The sequence below is a fragment of the Sorex fumeus genome, unplaced genomic scaffold, assembly GCF_029834395.1.
Source record: "Sorex fumeus unplaced genomic scaffold, SorFum_2.1 ptg000169l, whole genome shotgun sequence".
Lineage (NCBI taxonomy): Eukaryota > Metazoa > Chordata > Mammalia > Eulipotyphla > Soricidae > Sorex > Sorex fumeus.
Window position 1 is genome coordinate 2,143,547 of NW_026606226.1, and position 20,122 is coordinate 2,163,668.

Below are 20,122 nucleotides of genomic sequence, written 5' to 3' on the forward strand. Positions count from 1 at the left end.
GGCAGCCCAAGTGTTGTCACTGGCCAGGAAGCCCCGGGTGCCACCTACATGCCCTTCCAGCAGCCTGGCCCGAGCTTTTGCCAGAGGCTCCGCTCCCTGCTGAAGTCAGCTCGCCTGTCTGTCTGGCAGGAGTGAGCTTCAAGGAATCAGATGAGTGCAGGGAGGTGGGGGGTCTGCGGCTGCCACTCCTGCCCACCCCGGCCTAGTCCAGCTACAGGAACCAGAATTTGGAAGATGGGCGCGCCTCCCTGGGAGCCAGACTCCCGTCGACATGAGTGGGAGCCCGGGATTGAGCCCAGGGCCAGGCCAGGCTTGCGGTTGGCTTCTGAACTCCTGTTCCACCCCTGCACCTTGTCTGCAGGTGGGCGTCACATCTGATCAGTCACGATTGATGCCTTTGACTGGAAGGCAAGACTTCCGGTCACAGCCGGACAGGAAGGAGGGCATCTCCCTTCTTCCCGCTACAAGTCCCCTCCTCTGCGGTCCGTGGACTCCGTCGCAGAAGAAGCCGAGCATGATCAGGACACGGAGCCCAGTGGTCAGCAGACCCTGGGGACCCTTCCTGGAGTGTGCCCGTGCCGTGCTTTGAGCAAATATCTGTGCAGTGTCTGTCAGGTGACAGGCCCCGCAGGGGACAGAGTCCTTCAGAAGAAGTGCCCTGCTAGCACAGCGCTGGACATACATTGTGAAATGAACCGCAATTCTCTCTGAGCAGCTGTGCCCACGGGCCTCGAGCCACGCTTCTGACTGGCCGCGGGAGTCGGGGCTGGGTGGGCTAGCTCAGAAGCCTCCTTCCAGAGACCCATTTTCGGGATGAGAATGAAGGGCTTATGAGCGATGATGGTGGCCTTGGCAGCCACAGAACAGTGAGTCCAGTCCATGGCCCTCGGTGCTCTGGTGGGGCCTGGCAGGACCCACGTAGATGCGCTCTGTGTGTGGTCAGAGGTGGGCTCCCCTTGGCCTCCATCCAGAAAAGCCCACTCTGTCTCCCCAGTATTGTAACGGCATCCCGGGTCACTCAAGTCAAGGTTCTTATTATATATATATATTTTTTTTTATTTGGGGTGGGAGGCACACCAGGCAGTGCTCAGGTTACTCCTGGCTCTGTGCTCAGGGATCCCTCCTGGCAGAGCACAGGGGACCATATTAGCATGCCAGGGATCAAACCCAGGTCGGGTCGGCCACTGGCAAGGCCAGAGCACTACCTGCCGTGCTGTTGCTCCGGCCCAGCTCTTGCAATGACACACAGCAGACCCCGCAGTGGGGAAGGATGCAGAAAGGGTCCTCCCTGCAGACTGAGATGCAGAACAGCACTTCCTGGGCCCCTCCATGCCTAGACATCCCCACCGGAAGCAAACAGGTGTGACCTTCATTGAACAGGTGGCAACGGGGTGAGGACTTTCTAGAACTTGCCCAGGGCCAGGCAAGCCACTCTGCTGGTCTGGCAGCGGCCAAAGGGGGGCCCAGAGTGCTGGGGAATTTCCTGGATCAATGGTGCTGGCACACATCTGCGGCAGAGCCAAGTGCAAAGACCTCGACTTCAAGGCCAGCCTGCCCGGGAGACCAGCGACCGTGGGCAGATGCCCCCCTCACCATCAGCTTCACTGTCCTCTGGACGATGGCGGCCAGGGCGGAAGCAGTCGCTGACCTCCACGTTCTCAGCCTGAACATTCTGGGGTGCTTGAGACTCAGAGCTCCACCCTCTCCTAGACTTGGCGAGTGAGAGGCTAAATGAAATGAAAACTCGGGTCTCCCACCTACCTGCCTGCTCCAAGCCTTTATACCCCCCCACCTCCTACCCTACATGGACCCTCAAGGCCTTGCCTCCGTTTTCACTTCCGGGAGGCCCACGCACAAAGCCCCCGGACACATAGGCGTCCAGGGCAGCGCCATGTCTTTTTTTTTTTTTTTTTAATTTTATTGAATCACCACTGTTCTTCCTGCATTAACATATGCCTCAGAGACCTGGGCCCTACGCAAACAAGATGAGAACGCTATTCAGGTCTCCCAAAGAAGAATAGAAAGAGCTATGCTTGGAATATCACGTTTCACTCAAATGAGAGAGAGAATCCGGAGTTCTGACATCCATCGACAATCAAGAATCAGGGACGCTGTCTCATTTGCCAAGGTGTCGAAAATCAGATGGGCTGGTCACGTAATGAGATTTAAAGACGACCGCTGGACTAGAGCTGCTACTGATTGGATTCCACGGGATATCAAAAGACCGTGTGGCCGCCCACCTACCAGATGGTCAGACTTCTTCGTCAAGATCATGAACGATCGGTTTGAGGCCCTTCATGTTCCCAGAGCGAACAGATGCCATTGGGCTACACTAGCACGTGACAAGGACAAATGGAGATGTTACTGGCATCCGCTCAAGCAAATCGATGATCAACGGGAAGTTAAGTGATTAAGTGATTAAGTGAATCACCATGAGATAGTTACAAGCTTTCATGTCTGAGTTAAAATCACTGTAGCACTGTCCTCCCGTTGTTCATCAACTTGCTCGAGCGGGCACCAGTAATATCTCACAACAAATTGTGAGACCTGTTGTTACTGTTTTTGGCATACTGAATATGTCACGGGGAGCTTGCCAGGCTTTGCCGTGCGGGTGAGATACTCTCAGTAGCTTGCCGGGCTCTCCGAGAGGGGCGGAGGAATCGAACCAAGGTTGGCTGCATGCAAGGCAAACGCCCTACCCACTGTGCTATCACTCCATACAATGATCAAACACGCATCCCTCCACCAGTGCACGTTCCCCACCCCCAATATCCCCGGTATACCCCCCTTTCCCACCCTCCCCCTGCCCCCATGGCAGACAATATTCCCGAGCCACCATATGGGTCTTTTATTCCAAAGCCACAGTGCCCTTTTTGGTGTTAAATGTTAAATACTTGGTTCATGTTAAGTACCCGGTTCCTAACTGAAGGGCTGGTAGACGGTCGTGGTGATATTTTTAGACGGCAGTATTAGAAGTTGGCAAGCCCCCGTTGGAGCTCTCGAATGTGTTCTGAAATGCAGCCTCTGCAACTGTGGAGTTGGGAGGCCACCAGCGGCCTGGACGTCAAGTCTAGGGACCGGGAATGGGGAGGGTTTGCAAGGGTCCATGCAAAGGTGGTGGTGGGGGGGGGGGGTTGTGGGAGGATCCTGGGCGGGGCCGGGGTGCAAACTGACTGGAATGCGGAGGACGGGCTGCAGGGAGGAAGGCCCTCCAGCAGGAAAGGGTGGCCAGCCTCTCTCGCTTCCTCCCCTCCAAAGCCCCCACTAGCCTCTGTGGACGCTAGCAGGTGTCACGGTCAAGCGGAACAAGAAGGGCCCCGGGACAGCCGCCCCAGCCTGGCCCCGAGAGCTTGCACCACCCCTCCGCCCCCGCCTGAACCCTTGACCCCTGTCCCCACAGGCCAGGCACCTTCCTGTTTGCCCACTCTGTTTGCCCGGCCAGCCGGGGACAGTGCTGATCCTTGAACTCTAAGTGCCCACCCACCCCCGACCCCTGGCCAGGACCAGTGAGCTTCAGTGAGGCCTGGCCCGGCCCTGTGGCCTCCCAGCCCGCTCCTGTCTGCAGGCATAAATAGGCCCCCTGGGAGCAGGAGCTCACTCAGAGACCCGAGACGCTGAGCACTGCAGGTAAGAACTGCTCCCGGCCAGGAGCCTGTGCGAGCCCGGCTCTGGGGGGCAGGGGGATCTGACAAGGGGTCTCCAGGGCCAGGCCACTCAGCCAAGCCCCTCACTGTCTAGGTCACTGCGTCAGAATGAAAGCTGTAGTGCTGACCTTAGCTGTGCTCTTCCTCACGGGTAGGTGACGCCCCCAACCAGAGCTCCTCGGAGGGGGTGGGGGGCAGGGCTGCTTCCTAAATCCCAGGAGGATGGGGCGGGGGGGGGGGGCTGGCCTGAGCTGCTCTGTCCGTCCCTGCCCCCAGGGAGCCAGGCACGCCATCTCCTGCAGCTCGATGACGCCCAGAGCTATTGGGACCGCTTCCGGGACCTGGCTGGGGTCTACGCCGAGTCCCTCAAGGACACCAGCAGAGACCAAGTGGCCCAGCTGGAGGCGTCTGGCTTGGCCAAGCAGCTCAAGTAAGAGGCGTCTGGGCTGTCTCGGGTGGGGACTGCTGGCTGGAAGTGGGGCCACAGGGGCGCGGGAAGGGCGGCTGGCCCACACCTGCTCTTTGATGCCCCCAGAAATCTAGATGGAGAAACAGCAATAACCCCCTCCCCCACCCCGCCCACAGGGTCCCCCTCAGCACCTCCTTCTCCAGGGCCAGGGGTGACTGTCTTCCGAGAGGAGACAGGGACAGGAGCACAGAGGGAGAGGCTTTAAAAGCTCCCCCACCCCCGCACCCCGCTCCATGGGCCAGAGCAAAAGCACAGCGGGCAGGGTGTTTGCCTGGCGGGCGGCCAACCCGGGTTCGGGTTTGATTCCCCAGCATCCCGCCATGGTCCTCAGCCCACCAGGAGTGATTCCCGAGTTGCAGAGCCAGGAGTAACCCCAAACCAAAATCAAACAAAGGGCCCCGCTCTGTGTTCAGGCAAGACCCAGCACCCACCCCCAACCCCTGGCACCAGGGAACCAACCCCCTGGCAGCCCAGATGGTGGGCCACGGGGTGGGGGGGGAGAGGGGGAATAACCTCCGCGTCCCCGCCTCTCCCTGTCCCAGCCTGAAGCTCCTAGACAACTTCGACACCATGAGCAGCAGCCTGGGCAAGCTGCAGGAGCAGGTGAGCCCCGTGGCCCAGGAGCTGCTGAGCACCCTGGAGAAGGAGACGGCGGACCTCAGGGCGTCGGTGAACAAGGACCTGGACCTAGTGAAGGAGAAGGTGCAGCCGTACCTGGAAGAGTTCCAGAAGAAGGTGCAGGAGGAGGTGGAGGTGTACCGCCAGAAGGTGGAGCCCATCAACGCCGAGCTGCGCGAGGGCACGCGCCAGAAGCTGCAGGAGTGGCAGGCCAAGCTGGTGCCCGTGGGCGAGAATTTGCGCGACCGCCTGCGCGCCCAGGTGGAGGCGCTGCGCCTGCAGCTGGGGCCCTACAGCGACGACTTGCGCAGGGCCGTGGTGCAGCGCATGGAGGCCCTCAAGGAGAACAGCGGCGCCCTGGCCGACTACCACACCAAGGCCAGTGAGCAGCTGAGCGCGCTGCGCGACAGGACCAAGCCCGCGCTGGACGATCTGATGGTGGGCCTCCTGCCCGTGTGGGAGAACATCAAGTCCAGCGCCGCGGTCGCCTGGGACCAGGTCCACAAGCAGCTCGAGAGCCAGTGAGCGCCTGCGGCCCGGCCCCCTGTCCGAGAATAAAGATTTCCAAAAAGGGACACGGCTGGCTTCTTCTTTGTGGAAGGGCTGGGGGGATGGGGGTTTCTCGCTGCGCGACATGGGGCCATCTGCTAGTCAGTGCCTTGTCTATGGGGGTCTCTCAGGGGCCTGAATGTTCCACATCAATGGTCCCTGCCCTACCCTGCCCTGCCCTGCCTGGAGCAAGGGGCGGAGGCAGTAGAACGCCATGCCAGAGCTGGGGATGGGGCAGCTGGAGGCAGTGGCCCCTTCCCAGGACTGCAGCCCTGGTTAGGGACATCGGTGTTGCTGGGAGAAATGGGGACCGTGTGAGGCCAGAGGGGCCAGTTAAGGCACTTGCCTTGCATGCGGCCAACCCCTGCGCCGCGTATGGTGCCCCATGCTTGGCCAGGAGCGACCCTGAGCACCACTGGTGTGTACGAAGACCTCAGGGGTTCCTCTGGGCAGAGAACAAACATCTCTCCCAGCCGCTCAGCAGTGAGGGCTGCTCCCCCAACCCACCAGGCTCTAGGTCCCTCTTTCCACCAGCGCCCGCCCCCCTGCCCCTGCCTGGGACAGGATAGAGTCTGCCATCACATGCAGGACATTCGCACATTTTTACTTCTTGCAAGGTTTGGCACAGAGCCGAACCAGCAGCCTTCACCAGATCCCAGGCGGCTGCTCTGGGACCTGGGACTGGGTGGGGAGGCTGGAATTTGGACAAGTTCAGCAAGAAGAGAGTCCGCCTGCGTAGACACGTCTGCTCCCCCTCTCCCGAGCATTCATGATGACCGAGAGGCAGCAGCACAGCTGAAGATGCACACACACACACAACAGGCATGCAGACACACACACGCAAGCACGCATGCGTGCACACACATGCATGCACACGCACACACATGCATGCACACACACACAGGCAGTCTCATGTGCATGTCTGAGCACAGCCCAGCCACTTCCCACTCTGCACTGGGCCGAGGAGACAGGCTGCTCAGGTCTCCTCCATCCCCGCCATCTGCAGTGGAGAGAACACGGGCTTTTTCATTCCAAGCTCCCCTCCAAGCTACTTCATAGGACAAGCCCAGACTAAACTGAGGACATTTTCTGGGTGTGGGTCCGGGAAGCTGCAGGGGATGGGGGGGTCCCAGGGAGAAGGCGGAGGTGACCCCTGGATCCGGTGCCACCAGCACCCCTCTCGGCCCCTGAACTCCTGGTATCTGTGCCCAGTTTCCACTCTATGTCTACCGAGCAGGATTCGGCCCGCTGAGCTGGGGTTCACGGCTGGCCCTGCCCTTGGCTGAGCCCCCTTTTGAATCAGAAGGCTGGCGGGGGGCTCTCAGGACTCTAGTTGGGGTGTCTTGGGGTGCACTCATGGTTCTCAGGACACTGACCCTCCCCTAACTCTCATCCTGGTTCCAAGGAGACCAGCAGCTCAGCTCAGGCCGGCCAGCCAACCCTTGGCGACCACTGCCAGGTAAGAAGCAGGCTGAGGTCAGCGAGGGAGCCGGATGGAGGCTTGTTTGCTGTCTCTTAGACCAGCGGCTCCCCCATCCTGACCTTCTTCCCTGGGGTGTGCTGGGAGGGTCCCCAAGCCCAGCTCCATCAGTTCAGTGCCCAGGTGCGAGGGCAACAAGTCAGGCCCGAAGTGCTCGGTCATGTCACAGAGCACTGGAGCATTAGTCACTGAGATTTCCAGCCTCTTCTTGGGATTCCCCCATCCAGAGCTGAGTGACGAGTGGGCAGTGTGCCTGCCCCTTACATGCAGGGCTCCACTGGACACCACCCGCGAGCAGGACCGGGGCAGGACCTGGCCCCGGGTCTAGGCCCCCCACAGAGCAGCCTTCCCCCACCTCCTCATTCTCACGCAGAAACAGTCACAGCACACTGGGAACTCCCCACAGGGCGGCTTCTCATCTGGCTTTATTGGGAGGATAGCAGGTCGGGGCATGGCAGGGTGGGGGGACCCTGGAGGGTGGCTCAGGCCATCTCAGGGGGCCGCGTGGCTTCGGCCTCTGGGGTGGAGTCCCAGATCCCAGTAAACTTGCCCTTGAGCGTGCTCCAGTAGCCATGCAGGGAGCTCAGGCCGCCAGACATCCAGCCCCTGGGGGAGCAATCGAGAGCGGAGGGTAAGAGCACATCTGCGGACCAGGCCGCCCACCACAACCCCCCAGGGACCCCGGAGGGGCCACGCCAGGCGGAGGTGGGAGAAGGGGCCCCGACACACATCCATCCCAGGTTGCCACGGGTTGGGGTGGCCCCCAGTCTAGACAGTCAGGAGAGGAGAGAGTGGGGAGACGTGCGCGGTGTTCGAGGGGACTGACCCCCCTCCCCCACCCCGGGGCCTGGTGGCTCTGCAGGGGTGCTGGAGGGAGGGAGACAGGCAGCAGAACCACCAGCCCCGCTGAGTCCTGGCCTGGGCCACCCACTCCTCACCGTTTCTGAGGACCAAGGCTGTGTGCAGACGTCTCTGGCCCGGAAAGGCCAGCCCAGGGTGGGGGTAGGGTGGGCCCAGAGGGACTCCCCAATGGGAGCATGGAGGTGAAGGGGGCCCCGTCCCAAGGAGCAGCCCCAGACAGACCAGAGCCCCAGGAGCTGTGGCCTGGGCGGAGTCCGACCCTCCACCCCCTCCACTCCCCTGCCAGGGCTGCAGGAGGCGGGCAGTACCTGGCCTGCTGAGCCACTTGGGAGTCCTGCACGCTGGTCAGTGCGTGGTGGACGTAGCCCTGCATGTAGCCCAGCAGGGATGTGTCGTCATCATCCTGCGCCCCTGGGGTGAAGAGAGCAAGGCTGAGGGTGGGAGGCCCCGGCAGGGCCACGAGAACCCCTCCCCAAACCACCTCCCAGTGGCCCCCAGCCCAAGTCCCTGAAGCTACTTACGGGCACAGGCCAGAAGCGCCAGTAGGGCGGCAAGAAGAAGGACCCGGGGCTGCATGACACCTCCGTCCCTGCAGCGACACGGGCCGTGAGTGGGACCCTGTGGCCCCCAGCCCCCCGCCTCGCTGGGGAACTTAGAAGTGAGATCAGGGGCTGGAGCGATAGCACAGCGGGTAGAACGTTTGCCTGGCACGCGACCAGCCCGGGTTCTATTCCCAGCATCCCATATGGTCCCCCGAGCACTGCCAGGATTAATTCCTGAGTGCATGAGCCAGGAGTAACCCCTGTGCATCTCTGGGTATGACCCAAAAAGCAAAAAAAAAAAAAAAAAATGTGAGATCAGACCGGGGAGGAGTAAGGCTGTGGTCACAGGAGGACCCAGGCCCAGAGGGAGGGAGGGGAGGCTGGGGTAGTCCCCTAGAGCGACTGTCTTCAGCCAACCCCTTTCTGGGCTAAGGTTTAGCTCTGGGGTAGAATTAAGGCATCTCAGGCTTCCTCCAGCTCTGGACAGACGGAACAAAGGAGTATGCAGACCTCGAGCCCCTTCTAATCCCAGCTCGGAGACCCCCCCCCCCCCAGGGCTCAGGGCATGACCTCCGCTCTGTGGGCCTCAGTTTCCCTCAGTATGAATCCGAGGTGGGGGACACCCAGCCCCAGGGCTGCCCTGGCTTGAGCAAGTGCTTCTCCAGGCTTGGCTGCTGGGTCAGTGGGGGGACCCGCCCCTGTGCACCCTCTCCTGCTCTCCTCTCTCCCTGCCCCCCCTTCCCCACCGGGCATTACCTGGAGCAGCTCAGATGAACTGGGAGACAGACGAGAGGGCTCGGGCCTGTTTTATATTGTCCTCTGGGCAGCGGGCACCGAGGCCCAGTGAGCCGGGCAAAGGTCGCCCGCTGATTGGCTTAGGCCAGGGCCAGAAGGCCAGAGGCAGCCGGGCCCAAGGGAGAGTTGGGAAACGCGGTGGGTGCCCACTGCCATCCCTGTGGCCCAGCACTCAGGGATGGGGACCCCAGGGAGAGACCAGGGGATGGGACAGGGACTTAAGGGAGCCACAGGGGCTCAGGGTCCACCTCGACCTTTTACACCTGGTCCTCAAAACCACCCTGCCACCAGGCCCCCCCAGAAGTCTCCAAGTGGGAAATGCTGGGGCGACCTCAGACTTGAGAACAGCACAGTGGGTTGGAAGGGGGAGTTCGGACAGAAGCCCCAGAACACCCTGGGCAGAGGCTTGTACAAGTAGGTCTCTCTCTCTCTCTCTCTCTCTCTCTCTCTCTCTCTCTCTCTCTCTCCTCTCACACACACACAAACACATGCATGCACACATGCACGCACATACACACTTGCACACACATATGCATACACACACACGCACACGCACACACACATGCACACATGTACATTCATGCACACACAGACGCACGCATACACACACATGCACACACGCTCATACACACACATGCATGCACACACATGCACACATGCACATGCACACGCACAATGCCTGCACGCACCACACACATACATACACATACACATTCACGCACATACACACATACACACGCATGCACGCATGCACACACATGCATGCACACATGCACACATATGCACATACATGCACAAGGCACGCACACACGTGTGCACACACATTTGCATGTGCACACACACACTAACGCACACACACATACATGCATGCACACACACGCGCATGCGTGCACACACACACGCACGTACGCACACTCCCCCAGTCCCTCCATGGCTGGACTTTATTCCTGCCCGCTGGTTACCCTGAAATCTCTGTCAGCTGCACCCAGGGCAAGGGTTGGTGGGAGAAGGACAAAGGCCTCTGTGAGCCTTGTCCCCTCCCCACCCTGTTCACCTCTGGACTCGGCAGTTACACCCCGGCAGTCACGGGCTTCAGGCCTGAGCCGCTGTGGAAGGAACCAAGGTGCTGGCAGGTCCCGTGAGCTGGGGAGAGACAGCAGGACCCTCTGTGTAGTGCTTGCCTTTGGGGAGAGGCCTGGGGCCCTTAGGATGTCGGTGTGTCCTCTGGCTGGTACTGAACACCACTGCGGCATGGCCAGATTGGGGCGGGGCTTTGTACTCTGGATGCAAAGACTTTGGTGTCAGAGAAGCCTCCACTTGGTGCCCAGGCTTGGCACACAGGATTGCATTCCTCCCGAGCACTGCAGAGAGCAGCCCCCTTAGCCCCCAGCAAAGAAATCCTTGCTCTCCTCTCAGTGATGCCTCTGACATTTCCTCCTCTGTGCTGGGCCCTGGTGGGAGCTGGATCTCTCCCGTTCGTGGGGCTGGACAGGACGTGTCTGAATGAGTGGGGCTGGGGGGTGGGCCAGGAGGAGGCGGGCAGATCACTGGCTCAAGGAGCCCCCTTCCCCAGACAGCAGTCTTAAGGGAAGAGCAGTCCCATGCGCAGAAACCGCGGAGTGAACCCAACAAAGCGGCCCGGCCCACATTCTGAATTCTGCAACTAGAGCAGAGACTTGGGCTTCTTTCATTCATGAGACATTCCTTTGGCTGCGACTTGGCTTTCTGTGACCAGGCAGATTCCTGTAAGCCGGTGTCGCTAAGCCCATTCTATCTGCTGGGGAGAGGTTGGTCACCTTTGTGATGCCTGGGGGTTGCTCCCATGTCTGTGCTCGGGGGTCACTCCCGTGTCCCTCTCAGTAGTGCTCAGGAGCCAGGGAGTGCCGGGGATTGAACCAGCATCGACCACATGTAAGGCAAGCGCCTTGACCCCTGTACTATCTCTCGGGCCCACTAACCCCATTTCTGTGGTGAGCAACTTAAGACGTAGAGGGGTGGAGGCCGGGTGCTCCGAGCTCCTCGGTGATAAAGCTGGTACCAGACCTGGCTCAAGGACAGTTCCTTGAGGAAATAGCAGTCATTCTCACCTTAGTGTAAATCAGTTTTAATCAGGGCTGGAAAAATAGGACAGTGGGCAGAGCACTTGCCTTGCATGCAGCATACCCCATTTAGTCCCTCTAACCCCATCTGGTCCTTGAGCCTGCCAGGAGTGATCCCTGAGTCCAGAGTCAGGAGTCAACCCTGAGCACAGAGCCAGGAGCCAGAGCTGAGCACCACCACCACCAGTGTGTCCTCCCGAGCCAACAACAAAATCGGTTTCAAATCCCAAATTTTTAATTTTTTGTCTTTAAGTGAAGTAAGAGAGTTTTTATGAAATGAAACTTATTTGGAAAGATGTGGAAAGAGAGAACGAGAGAAGTGTATGTTCGAACCCCGGTTGCCTACATGGTCCCCTGAAGCACAGCCAGGAGTGATTCCTGAGTGCAGAGCCAGGTGTAACCCCTGAGCATTGCCAGGCGTGGCCCCCACCCCACACAAAAATGAGTGAATCACACAGTGTCCAATTCAATGAATAAACAAGTGAGCTGTCCCCTCTCCTCCCCCCACCCGCCCCGTGCTCTGGGGTGCGGCCAGCTGCCCCCTTGACTCTGCTGAGTTCCGTGTCCTGTGTCTGTGTGGTCTGTACCCCCTGAGCCTGGGAACAGGTCCCCGCGGAACACAGATGGGAACAGGGGAAGGGACTTACTCGGTCACCCCCTGCCTGCTTGTGAGTCTGGGACTGGCCCCTGGCTCGGGCCCCTCCCACACCATCTCCCACCGCCCCAGAGTGTCAGCAAGCCGACTGCAGGCCACACACAGCACATTCCGACTGGCCTGGGCTATCAGACGCTGACTTCCTGCCCAGCACACGGCTGTTTCCACTTTCAGATTCCTAGAAAGTAGCCTGCGGGCTCTGGAGCACTCCGCATCCCTACAGGGAGTTCACTGTGACTGAGAGGGTGGGCCCACACAGGCAGCAGCAATGCCTGAGCTGCAGAGTCCCCATGCTGCCCATCGCGGGGGTCCAGCCCCTCGGAGCGGGGGGGGGGCAGGGAGACTCTGCACCCGCCATGCAGCTCGACCCCTGCTGCTCAGACAGTGATTCTAAGAAGCCGCAGCCACTCATCGGTGACTCACTGGCCCACTCGCTGCGCCCAGTGCCCAGGACTGACCTTTGAGCTGTCCTGGCTGAACGGGGGAGCAAGGCAGAGGGCCAGGGAGGTAGGGGAATACCAGACGAGGGTGCCCGCGACTCACAGTCGGACCAACACACGGAGCCTCCCTGGCCAGAGGCAGATCAGCAGCTCTGTGTTCTCTGGGCCACGGAAGCTCAGAGAGGTCAAGAGACTTGCCCAGGGTCACACAGAAAGTGAGAACTCCAGACGCAGCACTGGGGAGCTTGCCCCCAAGGTCTGCACTGGCTCCTCTGGCCCCTCTAGTACTGCTTGCGGGCTACCAGGGCTGGACCCTTCTGTGCTTGGGATGGGGGTGGGGGGGGGTGACAGTGGCTTGTAATTCCAGGGATTTGACTCTTGGCCTCTTGCATACGAGGCACATGCTCTACCCTTCGGAGCCATCTCCCAGCTCCCAGAACCCAAGAATCTAAACTTTTTATTTGGGGGAGTGTTCAGGGATCAACACCTCTAGCCCCCAGGATCTGAGCTGTTTTGGGGGGGGTGAGACACACTGGACAGTGCTCAGGGGACCCTGTGTGGTGCCGGGGATGGAACCGGGGTCACCCACGTGCAGCCCCAGACATTCAGGGTCTTCAGTGAGGGCCGTGCTCTCGGCCACCTCTGCCAGGAGGAAGGGGCCCCCAGCACCAGGGCCAGGATGTGGGGGTCCCTGCAGGTGTGGGATCCCTGCAGAGGGAGGAGAGCACGGGCATCAGGACCCCATTAAGTTGCCTTCGAGCCCAGTTGATCTCTAGCCCCCCAACAGTGGCCCGTCCTGCTGGCAGGGGTGGGGAGCCATGTGCTGGGCCCTCACCCTGGGGTGCACGTCACCCCATGTTCACGCGAGCGGCTGGGGCCAGCAGAACCTCCCCCCCTCAGCTCTGTCAGGCTGTGTCATCCTGGGGGCGCACGGCCTTGGTGATGGTGGGGTCGTTTCCTTGGGAGAAGCCAGAAGGCTGGGTTGTGGGACAACCCTCCATCCACCCGACCCCCCAGGAGACCCCTGAGAGCTGGAAGGGCAGCTGGTAGGGGGGGCTCAGGCTGATCTTCCGTGTCACTCCACTCCCCCAGAAGGAGAGTCTGACTTTCTCCTCTGTGCTTTAGCCCAAACCTGGAAAACAAGAATGTTATTATTATTGGTGGTGGTGGTTTGGGGGCTGTTCCTCCCCCCCGCCTGGGAATTTCTCTGGGCTCAGTGCTCAGAGGATCATGCAGTGCCAGGAGAGTAAGCCTGCCAGCGAACCACATCCAGGCCTGGAAAGAACATTTCGAGCAACATCTGAGGCCCCTGGGTCCCGTGAGGGCTCATCCGACAAGTGACATCTTGCTGTTTTGAATCATTTGTTTTGATTGGCTGCCACGCCTAGTGGTGCTCAGGGCTTACTCCTGGCTCTGTGCTGTGGGGTCACTCCTGACAGGGTTCAAGGGACTATATAGGGTACCAGGGATTCAACCCTGATCAGCCCCGTCCAAGGCAAGTGTCCATCATACTATCATTTCAGCCCCAGACATCTTGCTTTTCTCAAGGAGAAACTGGGGTTTGGAGCTGGGTCACGTGGAGCCCCGACCCCAGATTCACTGAGCATGAAGTTCCCAACCCAGAGCCCCCACCACCCCACTCCTGGGTGCCTCTGGACCTCAGCCACCCACCCCCACCCACTCCCCATGTGTGTGTGTGGTGTCAAGTCTGACCTTAGAGACAGAGTGGAAGAGATGTGAGGATGAAGGCCCCCCGGGCAGAGAGGGGAGCTGTGACCTTTGTCCCCCGCCTGGTGTGGGGCCTCCTGGAATATCAGTGGGAGACTAGGGGTGTCCCTGGCCTGGCCTTTCCCGTTGCTGTGGGCCCCGCCCCGGGGAGGCACTAGCCCTGAAGTCACTCTGCTGGGCCCCGTCCGCTCTCGGCTGCCACGTTGTCTCGGGGTCACAAAAGTCCAAGAGGCCTCCTGGGAATGTGTCACCTTCCAGCGTGGAGTGACCTGGGAAGGAGGCGGGGAGAACCCGGGCGGGGGTTTAAGTGGCGGCTGGCCCCGGCTCCAGGCAGTTCCCACAGCTGCCCAGGTGTGCTTGTCCAGACTTCTCAGGACCCAGGAGGAAGCTTCCAGAGTAGCGGGAGACTTGTCCCGAGCAGCCCAGGATGATCCTGAAGGCTGTGATCCTGAGCCTGGCCCTGGTGGCTATCACTGGTGAGTAGGAAGGACCTTCGGGTGGAGTCGCGGTGGCAGGGCCTGGGAGCGTTTGGTGCCCCTCGGGCCCAGCTGCTGGCTCTCTATGCCCGGGGAGAGCACCGGGCCCACAGGCAAGGGTGGGAATTTTCACTGCTCCAGGGAGGGCGAGCGGGGCTGGTGGCTGTCCCATTCAATGTTCCCGGGTCTCACTCTCTGTGCTGTGGCAGGTGCCCGGGCTGAGGTCAGCGCTGACCAGGTGGCCACCGTGGTATGGGACTACTTCAGCCAGCTAAGCAACAACGCCAAAGAGGCAGTGGAACACCTGCAGAAATCTGAACTGACCCAGCAGATCAAGTAAGGGGGAGACACTTTGCCCCGGCAGGGGTGGGGGGCAGGAAAGGCACCGGCACCGCATGGCTCGCATCCCCGGTGCCCTGCCACCAACTCACCCCAGGACTCGGAAGCATCCCCTTCCTAAGCTGGGACCCACCTCTGCAAAGAGGGGCACAGGCTGACCTGCTTTAGCTGTCTAGGATGGGACAGACAGTCACATGGCAGTCCTGAGACTCGGGAAGGGTGGAGGCGGGACTCTGACACGTTCCAGAAGGTGAAGACACTGCAATACGGGGAGAGAAGTTGGCACTGGGGAAGGTCAGACAGGGGGACATGGGAGGAGGTCTGCGCCGGGCAGGTCAGGAGGAACAGATGGGACTCTGTTGGTGACTAGTCTCCGTGTCCCAGCGTACCTGTACTGGGACGTGGCTTAGCTCACTCTGTCCCTCCCCAGATCAAGAAGGAAGGTCACTGTCCGAAGTCCCCTCACAGGCAGTTACTGTGACTCAAACGGGGTCAGAGGTCCAGAGAGAGAATTCTAAGGCGCTCACCTGGTGAATATTGCATCATTCTCACAAATCCTGGTCCACCTGGGGAAGGACTCAGGAGCAAGGAGGCCGCAGGACCCCTACACACACCCCGACTTTGGCAGTGGGTGTGAATGACAAGATCCCAGAGAGGGGAAAAAACAAAAAAAGATCCCAGAGAGAGGCATTGCTCAGGGGTCGGTGGGGTATGGGCTTTGTGTGCTCAAAGCACCCCGTTTGAACCCTGGCACTGAGCTGGAGACCCAGGCAGCCCCACATCCGGGAGAAAAGGAGTGTTCCCCAGAGCCCTGAGCACGGCTGCAGAGCCCGCCAGCCATCTTCCAAAGGAGACAGTGCCTTGCCCATTGTCAAACACCACCCCCGGCCCTCCCTTCAACGCCAGGAACCATTATGATCCCCTGTGCCCCGCCAGCGTGGTCCCTGAGCACAGGTCCAGGAGGAAGCCCTGAGCCTCGCCGCCAGGGTGGCCTCCCCCGGCCCCTCCCCCGAGATCCTGGGTGCGCATCACCCAGCCTAACGGGGCCCCCCGCGCCCTTCCCCGCAGCTCCCTCTTCCAGGACAAAATCGGGGAGGTGAACACCTACGCCGATGACCTGCAGAAGAAGCTGGTGCCCTTCGCCACCAACCTGCACGAACGCCTCACCAAGGACTCGCAGAAGCTGAAGGAGGAGATCCGGAAGGAGCTGGAAGACCTGCGGACCAGGATGGTGCCCCACGCCCAGGAAGTGAGCCAGAAGATCGGGGACAACGTGCGCGTGCTGCAGGAGCGCCTGAGCCCCTACGCCGAGCAGCTGCGCACCCAGGTGAACGCGCAGACCGAGGAGCTGCGGCGCCACGTCACCGCCTACGCGCAGCGCGTGGAGACGGCCATGCGCAGCAACGTGGACAACCTGCAGGCCTCGCTGTCGCCCTACACGGACGAGCTCAAGGTGCAGATCAAGCAGAACGTGGACGAGCTCAAGGGGCACCTGATGCCCTACGGGGACGAGCTCAAGGAGAGGATCGACCAGAACGTGGAGGAGCTGCGCCGCAGCCTGGCCCCTTTCGCGCAGGACGTGCAGGAGAAGCTCAACCGCCAGCTGGAGGGCCTCTCCTTCCAGATGAAGAAGAACGCGGACCAGCTGCAGGCCAAGCTGTCGGCCAGCACCGAGGAGCTGCGCCAGCGCCTGGAGCCCCTCACCGAGAACGTGCGGGGGAAGCTGCGGGGCAACACCGAGGAGCTGCAGAAGTCCCTGGCCGACCTGAGCAAGCAAGTGGACCAGCAGGTGGAGGAGTTCCGGCGCACGGTGGCCCCTTATGGCGAGACCTTCAACAAAGCGATGGTGCAGCAGGTGGAGGAGCTCCGGCAGAAGCTGGGCCCCTACGCGGGGGACGTGGAAGACCACCTGAGCTTCCTGGAGAAGGACCTGCGGGACAAGGTCAACTCCTTCTTCAACACGGTCAAGGCGGAGAACCAGGACAAGCTCCTGGCCCTCGAGGAGCAGGCCCAGACCCTGGCCCCTTTGGAGCAGAAACCGGCCCCTTTGGAGCAGAAGCCGGCCCCTTTGGGGTAGAGTCCCGCCCCTCTGGGGCGGGACCCCATCCCACTGAGGAAGAAGCCCATCCCTTTGAGACGGAGCCAAGCCTCCTCGACACTGAGACACGCCCCCTCGACACAGAGACACGCCCCCTCGACACAGGACCACGCCCCCTCGACGTAGAGCCACACCTCCTCGACACTGAGCCACGCCTCTTTGACACTGAACCACGCCCCCTCGACATAGAGCCACACCTCCTCGACACCGAGCCACACCTCCTCGACACTGAGACACACCTCCTCGACACAGAACTACACCTCCTCGACACAGAACTAGACCTCTTCGACACAGAACCACGCCTCCTCGACACTGAACCACACCTCTTTGACACTGAGCCACGCCCCCTCGACACAGAACCACGCCCCCTTGGAGACCTGAGCTGTCCCTGGTGTTCCTACTCCCCCCGTGCCAGCAACAGATGCCCAGCTCTGCCTCCCGTCTGCCTGTCCACCCCCAAGCGGGTCTGGTTTGAGCTCGAGAACATGTGTCCTGTGGAAGGGAACGCCTCTGTGCGCTACTGAATAAAAGCAGTAGAAAAACTAAACTGTTGATTGTAATGTTTTGAGGTTTTTCAATTTTTTTGCGGGGAGTCGCTTTGAGGCCACACGCGACAGGGCACAGTCATCACCGCTGGTAGGGTTGGGGGAAGCAAACGGGGTGCCAAGGATTAAACCTGGATCAGCCGTGTGCAAGGCAAGCACCCTACCAGAGCACTGTTGCTCTGGTTCCTGTCTGGTTGTACTGTGGGTCCTCGCTCTCCTGGGCATGCTGGGGTGAGAAGTGGAGCACAGACAACTGCTGGACAAAGTTTAGCAGACAGGGTGGGGGTGAGCACAGCCTGGAAGACGAGATTCCAGGAGGGACAAGTGGCATCCCTGGGGTCCGATATCTCTGTCCATGCTGGGAATGCATGGAGGTTGTCCAGCCCTTCTCCAGCACCCAGTCCTTACTGGCTGGCAGGCCCCAAGAGTTTCTACCTTAGAACTGCCCACACATACCTGGAAGCCTCGACCAAAGTCAGCGAAGGTGTTAGCTTCGGGACAGCGACAACTCAGCCCCTCATGGCAATTTCTGGAGTCCAGCAAAGCTTCAGGTTCAAAGGCCCCAGCTGCCCCAGCTCAGGGGCAGAGAAGGGCACCAGGGGAGGGGAGGGGGGGTCAGGCTAACCCCACACCTACGCCCTCCCCAAAGCTCAATGGTGGTCAGCAATTAGGCAATGGTTAGTAACAGTTTCTAAGGAGGGTTTAGTGACCCCTCATGACTGACCAGACCCAACTGCCCAAATCCTTATCTAGACAGATTACTCAACTGGGAATTTACCAGAAACCGTAAATCCTCTTTTGGGGAAACAGAAACTGAGGCCTAGTTGAGACTTAACATTAGTTGCAGCTTGTCATGGCATCAGCTTTGTCCTCACAAGAACTCGGAAGTTACGCTAGCACCCTTGGCCCTGAGATCGCAGGTAAATAGAGTGGCAAGACCAGGAAGAGCAAGCACAGAGACAGATGTTCTGGGACTTGCTATCCTTGTGCCCCCTTGTTCAGCTTGGCCTGAAGCAGCTTTGACCGTGGACACTGTGTTCTGTTTATCCCAGGACACCTTGTTCCTGAGATACTCACCCCAAGACACCCTGTTCCCCCAGGGAGAGGCCATGGGCAGGTGTGGGGGAATCTTCTCCTCCTGGGGGCATGGAGGGAGGGACTGTGAGTGTCACACTGTGCGGGAACAGCATCTAAGGGGGGGGGGGGGACACTGGGGCTGGAGCCTTAGTACAGTGGAGAGGATGTTTGCCTTGCACGCAGCTGACTGGGTCTCATCCCATCATCCCATAGGGTCCCCCAAGCAATCCCTGAGTCCAGAGTCATCATCAGGTGTGGCCCAAGAAGACAAAAAGAAAAGGTAGAGTTGTGGGGGGGCACAGCGGAGACCTAGAAGCACTTGGATGAGGGGAATGAGTCTGGGTGACGTGCATGGCTCAAAGTACAGCAGATCAGTGATGGCCAGCAAAGTATTAGGACCTCACAGTGGTTGTCCTCCCTCACTACATCTTTTTCTTTGTTTTTGTAATCTGGTTTTATTTTACTTTTATTTATTTATTTTTTGGTTTGGGGAAACGCCTGGCAGTACTCAGGGGTTTCTCCAGGGTCTGTGCTCAGGAATCAATCCTGGAGGACCATACTGGGTGCCAGGGAATCGATCCCAGCTCGGCTGTGTGCAAGGCAAGTGACCTATGTGCTATATTATCCTGAAGTCCTGTTTTAGGTGTTCATTGCTCTTCCATCCCTTCTCTTGTTGCCGTTGTAGTTGCCTGGGATGAATCCCAGTGTTGGGTTTGCTAGCTGGATCTGTGTCCTGGCCACGGTTTGGCAGCCATGATCACCGGGACACTCTTCCCCTGATATGACTCACACACACCCGGCTGCAGGAAGCCCCGATCTAACACCTCACTGCAGGGCTGGGCTCCCCCAGTAGCAGTCCCCAGTGATCGCTCCCAGCTATTTGTTGCTGATGCTGGGGATCTAACTGGGCTTCCCCCACCTCAAGCTTGCAAGGCAAATGCTGTCCTAGAACCAGCCCCAGACTCCTTGAGAACGGACTTTTGAAATAGGGCCTGAGTCACAAGTGCTGGGGTTGGGGTATCAGAGGTCACTGTCACTGTCCTGTCACTGTCCTCCCATTGTTCATAGATTTTCTTGAGCAGGCCCAGTAACACCTCCATTGTGAGACTTTGTTGTTACTGTGTTTGGCATACGAATACATCACGGGTAGCTTGCCAGGCTTTGCCATGCGGGCGAGATACTCTCGGCAGCTTGCCGGCCTCTCCGACAGGGGCAGAGGAATCGAACTTGGGTTGGCCATGTTGGCTGCGTGCAAGGCAAAACGCCCTACCCCGCTGTTGTATCGTGCCAGCCCATCAGGGATCACTCCCAGGGATACTCAGCCCTGTGGACCAGCCATGACAACTCAGTACTAGAACCACCAATGCCACCCAGTGAGGTTTGGTGGCAATGAGGGCGCATCTGCTGGTGTTTAAGGGACCAAGTTTAGGGGCTTGCGTGTCCAGGCAGGAGCTGCCTCCTTGGTTTCTGACTGTCTTTTCCATTAATCCAGCCTGAGTCCTCCTCAGCATTGGGAGATGCTCTTTCAACCCTCCAGTGATACTCAATGGTATTTTTGTTTTGACTGGGATCAAGCCAGGGCTTGACATATGGGGCAAGTACCCTAACACTGAGACACATTCCTGGCCTGCCAAGGGCCATTTTAACTTTGTTTTGTATTGGTCCATACCAGGTCAGTTTCAGAGCTTACTCCTACTTCTGTGCTCA

The 20,122-nt window shown here is 59.7% G+C and overlaps 3 protein-coding genes across 3 annotated transcripts; 2 read left to right on the plus strand and 1 right to left on the minus strand.

Annotated features, from left to right (window-relative positions):
• The first annotated feature begins 3,553 nt into the window (after positions 1-3,553).
• On the plus strand, positions 3,554-5,306 carry APOA1 (apolipoprotein A1). The gene is made up of 4 exons (XM_056107696.1): positions 3,554-3,627; positions 3,739-3,795; positions 3,921-4,074; positions 4,656-5,306. Exons 2-4 carry the CDS (start codon positions 3,753-3,755, stop codon positions 5,254-5,256), a joined length of 798 nt encoding a protein of 265 aa, XP_055963671.1. The 5' UTR covers positions 3,554-3,627; positions 3,739-3,752; the 3' UTR covers positions 5,257-5,306.
• Positions 5,307-7,157: 1,851 nt separating this feature from the next.
• APOC3 (apolipoprotein C3) lies at positions 7,158-8,983 on the minus strand. The gene is made up of 4 exons (XM_056107699.1): positions 8,920-8,983; positions 8,143-8,210; positions 7,930-8,032; positions 7,158-7,366 (listed from the first exon to the last, which is right to left on the minus strand). The coding sequence occupies exons 2-4, from the start codon at positions 8,195-8,197 to the stop codon at positions 7,243-7,245; spliced, it is 282 nt and encodes a 93-aa protein (XP_055963674.1). The 5' UTR covers positions 8,198-8,210; positions 8,920-8,983; the 3' UTR covers positions 7,158-7,242.
• A 5,310-nt stretch (positions 8,984-14,293) lies between these two features.
• APOA4 (apolipoprotein A4) lies at positions 14,294-16,772 on the plus strand. The gene is made up of 3 exons (XM_056107694.1): positions 14,294-14,356; positions 14,566-14,692; positions 15,764-16,772. Exons 1-3 carry the CDS (start codon positions 14,308-14,310, stop codon positions 16,770-16,772), a joined length of 1,185 nt encoding a protein of 394 aa, XP_055963669.1. The 5' UTR covers positions 14,294-14,307.
• Positions 16,773-20,122: the final 3,350 nt, after the last annotated feature.

Bases quoted from the DNA above. Each gene is read 5' to 3' on its own strand.
- APOA1 (XM_056107696.1), top strand. From the start codon at position 3,753: ATGAAAGCTGTAGTGCTGACCTTAGCTGTGCTCTTCCTCACGG. The intron at 3,796-3,920 runs GTAGGTGACGCC...CCCTGCCCCCAG, and splicing joins AGCTGTGCTCTTCCTCACGG to GGAGCCAGGCACGCCATCTC. The intron at 4,075-4,655 runs GTAAGAGGCGTC...TCCCTGTCCCAG, and splicing joins GGCTTGGCCAAGCAGCTCAA to CCTGAAGCTCCTAGACAACT.
- APOA4 (XM_056107694.1), top strand. From the start codon at position 14,308: ATGATCCTGAAGGCTGTGATCCTGAGCCTGGCCCTGGTGGCTATCACT. The intron at 14,357-14,565 runs GTGAGTAGGAAG...GTGCTGTGGCAG, and splicing joins GGCCCTGGTGGCTATCACTG to GTGCCCGGGCTGAGGTCAGC. The intron at 14,693-15,763 runs GTAAGGGGGAGA...CCTTCCCCGCAG, and splicing joins GAACTGACCCAGCAGATCAA to CTCCCTCTTCCAGGACAAAA.
- APOC3 (XM_056107699.1), bottom strand. From the start codon at position 8,197: ATGCAGCCCCGGGTCCTTCTTCTTGCCGCCCTACTGGCGCTTCTGGCC. The intron at 8,033-8,142 runs GTAAGTAGCTTC...TCTTCACCCCAG, and splicing joins GGCGCTTCTGGCCTGTGCCC to GGGCGCAGGATGATGACGAC. The intron at 7,367-7,929 runs GTACTGCCCGCC...TTGCTCCCCCAG, and splicing joins CAAGTGGCTCAGCAGGCCAG to GGGCTGGATGTCTGGCGGCC.